Source organism: Prorops nasuta, unplaced genomic scaffold, assembly GCF_024137725.1.
Source record: "Prorops nasuta isolate Cenicafe-Biocafe unplaced genomic scaffold, Cenicafe_Pnas_1.2 PNAS00067, whole genome shotgun sequence".
NCBI classification, from domain to species: Eukaryota; Metazoa; Arthropoda; class Insecta; order Hymenoptera; family Bethylidae; genus Prorops; species Prorops nasuta.
Window position 1 is genome coordinate 334,910 of NW_027116864.1, and position 6,079 is coordinate 340,988.

General features: G+C 37.9%; 1 protein-coding gene across 1 annotated transcript; it reads right to left on the bottom strand.

Annotated features, from left to right (window-relative positions):
* Positions 1-222: 222 nt before the first annotated feature.
* LOC136784723 (uncharacterized) lies at positions 223-5,659 on the bottom strand. The gene is made up of 5 exons (XM_066745596.1): positions 5,502-5,659; positions 4,459-5,316; positions 4,138-4,347; positions 3,795-4,068; positions 223-929 (listed from the first exon to the last, which is right to left on the bottom strand). The coding sequence occupies exons 1-5, from the start codon at positions 5,560-5,562 to the stop codon at positions 782-784; spliced, it is 1,551 nt and encodes a 516-aa protein (XP_066601693.1). The 5' UTR covers positions 5,563-5,659; the 3' UTR covers positions 223-781.
* Positions 5,660-6,079: the final 420 nt, after the last annotated feature.

The following is a 6,079-nucleotide window of genomic DNA, read 5'->3' on the forward strand; positions in this document are numbered from 1 at the left end:
ATAATGGAGCTGATTGAATCATCCAACGGAATGGTATTAAAATATTTTATCTATCGAACTAACGTTATTCGAGCATTGCGTCTCGTTTTTAAAGATTTTCTCTCTCTCTCTACATATATTGGCTTATGTTACAAAAATATAGCCGCATGCAGGATTGTTTGGGAGTAAAATCTTATAGAGAGGGAACTGCTGAATGGGGATCATAAATGAACTAGATTAGAGGCCGTTGCAAAATTACGTAATCTATTTATTTAATAAGCAACAATTATCACGGTACAAACGAATCGGATAAAGAGTATAAACCCGTTGCGGACGCAGTAATGACCGATCGTCGAATTTCTTGTATAATAGGTCAAGGAAGCGTATACATATAGAACGCAATTTAACGATAAGTATATATGAAATTTGGTCATCTTGTATATAGAGAGATAAGAAGAAAAAGTATAAGCAACGCGCGCGCGGGATAAAGAGAGACAGATATCTATATATATATATATGTGTAATAATTAATGCGAATTGGCACATATTAGAGTCAAGAGATAGATCACAGATTAAAGTATTGCTATGCATAATTATAAAAAGCGATAAGGATTGATCTGTGGATCTTTGTCAATCACACGAGGGCTGTTTGAGAATTGTTGATCTTAGCCAATCTTGGAAAAACATCCTTCTGACCCGTTGCGCGCTAGATGAAGCGTCCATGAACTTCGTACCGATGGAAATCTATTCCTTTCGTTTCCTCGTTTTAGCTTTACTCCTTCTTATTTTTCATTGCGTATTTTTACGGTATTTTACCAGCTGTCACATTATAAGAGCCTTTCCCACTCGAATCTATTTGCGATGTACTGCTGCTGTATACACCCTTAGCGCCCTCGACAGTTCCGCTTTGATTCACTCCTTCGTCCGTTTCTCCGACACGTGAGAAAAGGCTGTAATGACAATAAATAACATGATTAATCAAACATTACTTGCTAATTTTCATACAAAACTTGCTAAATTAGACACAATAGGTGTTAAATGACTTTTAGACGTTTAAAAGCACAACATTTTTCTTCATATGATAAAAGAATTATTATAGTTAATTAAAATTTTAAGGATATAAGAAAGCAACGATTAAATTATATCTTGTAAAAGCTTCATATTTAAAAGTTTTGAAAATTTAGCCACCAAGACCTGACTCTTTCACTCGTCTCATGAAACATTCTCCTTGCACTGTATACCCGATACCTTAAAGTGAATTTACTTGAGATGAAAAAATTAAATATTTTATGCGAGTAAGCGGGTCTAATTTGTGATTGACTAAAGGATTTAAACAAAAATTCAATTTAGATCTCTTGCAGAGCTGGAAGCAAAACAAGGAAATTTTTCGGCCAAGTTTGTACCACGCATCGGCTTGTGAAATCAGTTTTGATATAAGAGAAAATTCTTTGATCAATTATCATCTATATACTCCCCTATATATATATATATATATATATATACTAACAGAAAATATTTCACTTTTTCATTTCAGATAAGTCCATCATGAATACTCATGTCTACTGAAAAAAAAGAAGGGGTCACTAAAAGTTACGTGCCAGTTGCCGAATTTTCAAAATATCTATATATAAACGAAAGTGTTATAAAACATATATATTGTTTAAAGATTGATTCTCTTTATATTCTTAAGAGAAGAATCTACATTTGGAGCCTTTGGAGAATCTATTTTTCCTTTAATTGGTAGATTTATATTTCAAAAAAGTTTTCTCAAAGTTTCATCAAGAAATCTGAAAAATCGAAGAAATTATAGCACTGTGAATACAGCGCTGCGCTTTACTACCCGTACTTGGAGCGCCCTCGCGCAGCAGATAAAATCGAGCTCACGAGAGAGAGAGAGAGAGAGGTATATATTTACGAAGACCCTTTACTTTGTAAACCCATTGTTCGAAATTTACGTTATTATAGAATAGAAACAAATGTCAATTAAAGCTACTCTACTCTACCGTTGGCACCTGTCTACCAAAGCATTCAACTTCGGAGCTCAAAATAGCGGAAATTGTACGATTTAATGAAAGCTATATGCACTAATGTTAAAAGTAATAAGGGAACCGAAGGTCAACTGTAAATAGCGACCCGTTACGATAGATTTCACTCCGATGGCACGAATCAGAAAGAAATACATCGATGGGAGCGACACAGTCTCTCTTTCCGCGAGGATAAAAAAGCTCGAATGTGACGAAAAGGGGCCTTAAAGAAGCGTAAGAACCTTTATGAAGAGATGAAAGGCTTCTTATTATGGACCTGGTATCACTGATTAATCTATACAAGCAGTGATAATCACTATATAGTTTCTCGCGTGTCAACAGTTTATAAACACATTTTCCAAGTTAGCATGTACTCTAGCGCAAAATCTATTCTAACGATTAATTTAAACATTTTTACACGTTTTAAAAATATTATTCATTATTTGTACATAATGAAAGATGTTTTCTTAAATTTTCAAGAAAAAACATTCGAGAAGCGTTGCTAAAATTTTCCGTAAAATCGTGCTTTCTTTCGATATATGACACTTTCTAAAAATGATCGTTTCTGCATGTATTTTGCCGATCATATGTCAAAAATAGATATATTTTAAGTAAGAAAATATTTGTTTTCTGCTGCAGATCAAAATTTACATGCAGTTAAAATGCACGCAGCGGTTTCCAAAATGCTTCCGCTGCCATATGCCATAAATACTCCATTTTTGCCTATAATTAATAACAAAAATAATTTTATTCACACAATTATATATTTTAAATGTACCCAAAGTTTTTCATTATTGCAAGATACTTCCTAATTAAACAATCGATAAAAGGGACTCCATTTTTTTTATCTAAACTTACTTCCAACCTAAAAACTTGATTATAATAGCTTCTTTCTTCTTATATTGAAGAAAACATAAATAAGATGGAATTATTATCAACCTCTGTGAAACCCATACATAACCACTTGAGACATATAAATAACAATCAAATTGATTATGTATCTTTACGTATAACGAAATGTCTTTGTGAGTGATTCGAGTATGTCCTAAGTCGCGATAATTCTGAAATTATACTTATACATATATATATATATATATAGGTAAAAAGTTTAATCGGTTGTGAGTTACACCATATTTTCTTTATATTAACAAAAAAGAAAAAACTATCTGACGTGATTTATTCATCAAACTAATGAGTGTCATTCTGAGTCAATTCTTGCATTTATAAAATAAGCTAAAAATAACAATGTCCCCCCGCTCATATGCAAATGCCATCTTCAAATATTAACGCGTTTACCTTGACGAGTTGAAAATATTTGGTCCGCGTATAGAAGATTACTCTTTGTGAGAATATACTTATTAACATACGAGTTGGTGTACGTTACTCCTTTTAAAAAAATAAGAGCTTAGCCATATATTGTCAAATGTTATATCTTACTAGTAAGCTAATACAAAGAACATTAACTTTCTTGGGAAAACCAGATAAATTACCCAATTAATATTCAGAATTGTTGAATAGTCGAGTTAACAAGAAATGATTTATTATCTATAGCTATAGTTTTCCTCTTTCAAAGTTTATACTGAATCATAAACATAATAAACCTATACTTTTAATCAATCATGAGAACTCAATAAAGATAGCTTAATTGAATGGCTTCGTCATAGCGCAAATAATGGTTGAATAGTAATTGCTCTTAAATTATGCCTTGAAAGTGTTTATAGTCATTAAATTACTTTTGAGCTAATAGTTTATAAAATGAAATTGAATAAATTAACAAATTACTATTCTTACTCGACATTTTGGCCTCCGTGGGAACCTGCGCTTGCACCTGCATTGGCACTTGCACTGGCTTGGGCGTTAGCATTTGCATTAGCATTGCTACCAGCGCTACCATGAGCACCGCCTCCGCCTATCGCACTTCCACCTCCATGGCCACCTCCATTATTGCATCCTCCAAGGCAACCGTTTCCTCCAATCGGTCCAGGAACGTGTCCTCCGCCTAATCCTCCACCAATGCCACCAGCGTGTCCTTGACCAACACCTCCCCCGTATCCGCCCGCTCCGCCTGAGAATTTAACTTGCATTCGCGTGTGCTAAGAAAAGGACGAAGATGAGGAGAAGTCGAAATTCTTACCAGTTTGTCCATGATATCCGACTCCACCAGTACCACCATATCCATCGGTGCCACCGTAACTACCTCCATGTCCTCCGCCGAATCCTCCACCCCCGGAACCTCCACCCAACCCGCCGCAACTACCTCCTCCACAACCTCCACCTCCAGATCCACCTCCTAAACCGCAGCTTCCTCCCCCGCACCCTCCTTGCCCGCCAGAACCACCAAATCCTAACATTTCGATGTTCGTTACAATTCGCAACTTATTAATTTATATATATATATATATATATATATATATATATATATAAATGACAATAAAATATTTCGTAGTTCACTAACCTCCAGCGTTGGCTGCAGCATTTGCGGCTGCATTGGCACCGGCACTCGAACTAGTTTTGGTTGGACCGCTATTGTAACCACCTCCGCCAATTGGAATGCCACCGGTGTAACCACCTCCGCCAAGTGGGACACCGCCTCCATGCCCACCAGATCCACCATAACCGCCAGACCCACCACCGTATCCTGCGCTACCACCTCCAAATCCTCCGCTATTCGAACCACCAAAACTGCCAGATCCTGCACCGTGTCCAGTATTACCACCTCCAAATCCTCCGCTATTCAATCCTCCGAAACTACCAGATCCACCGTGTCCTCCCCCGAAACCTCCGGATTCACTATGCCCTCCTGCAAAACCTCCACTATGACCACCCCCAATTGGGCCGGCATCGCCAAAACCACCGCCGCCGTGGCCTCCGGAGCCACTTGCGTGACTATTGCCGAATTCTCCTCCCGAGCCACTGTATCCTCCAGAGCCCCCATATCCTCCGGATCCACCGCCTAATCCTCCATAACCTCCAGCTCCTCCGTAACCGCCAGCCCCACCGTAGCCTCCACCATGACCAGATCCTGAGGCACCACTATGGCCACCTCCAATGCTTCCCCCATGACCACCTCCCACTCCACCGTAACCACCATTTAGTCCATATCCAGCGTTATGGCCATCGGCATTAGCAGTAGCCAGTGCCCCGGCTTTGGCATTTCCGGTTGCATGAGTGTTAGTTGACGAAAAGGTCTGGCCCCCAGCTGCCGAGGAACTTGAACTTGAACTTGACGAGCTACTCGAACTAGCAAATCCTCCTGCGTAACGTTTCGCCAATATGTGCTTTGGCAATTCTTCTCCTGGCAAAATCACAGCTCCTGGAAATTAATAGTACCAGATTTTTAATATATATATATATATATATATACAGAGTGCGTTTCTTCTATTGCAAAAGACATAGTAGTTTCATGCTTTTATCTATGGCACACGTTTGTGTGTTACTAATAAATGAAAATGAGAAAAGCGCTGAAAAAAAAAAGAAGAATAACCAAAGTCTCTGTACCTTGAGCGGTGATTACCATTAATAGAGTTAATAAACATCCGATCGCTGCTACACGCGACATAGCGATAATTAATCGGTGAACGACTGTTCACTTTTAAGCAGGCTCGTTGCAGCTTGGTGCTCTTTATACGAACATCTCAACTCCCACTCTTCAAACTGGAATTGGTTGAACCTTTTTTTCTTCCTGAAATAGCAACGTCTAATTCGCGGAACGCGCGCGCAACTTCTCTACCGAAACACACATCAGGGATGGAAGAAAAAGTGTGATTGAACGAGTAAGAGAGAGAGAGAGAGAGAGAGAGACAGTAAAACAACGCTCAAAATACCTGTATTGATAGCTCCAAGGTTAATAATCCAAGAATATCAGTGGGCAACGACAGAAGCTGGTGCCGTTGAATAATACCTGATCATCTTATATTTTTTTTTCTTGAGACCCTTGTGTAATAGTTCAAGATCAACCGCTATACTCAAAATTCATCAGAATCTAACGTGTTTCGAAATTATTTCCGTTGCTAATGAATAATATCATTAATAAACATTAAAATGCAACAACTGTACTCGGAATATAATAATCGATC

What these genes read in the sequence shown, in the direction of transcription:
- LOC136784723 (XM_066745596.1), bottom strand. Translation starts at nt 5,562, where the DNA reads ATGTCGCGTGTAGCAGCGATCGGATGTTTATTAACTCTATTAATGGTA. An exon ending in AATGGTAATCACCGCTCAAG is followed by an intron (nt 5,317 to 5,501) that starts GTACAGAGACTT and finishes ATTAATTTCCAG; the next exon opens with GAGCTGTGATTTTGCCAGGA. An exon ending in CACGGAGGCCAAAATGTCGA is followed by an intron (nt 930 to 3,794) that starts GTAAGAATAGTA and finishes TTGTCATTACAG; the next exon opens with CCTTTTCTCACGTGTCGGAG.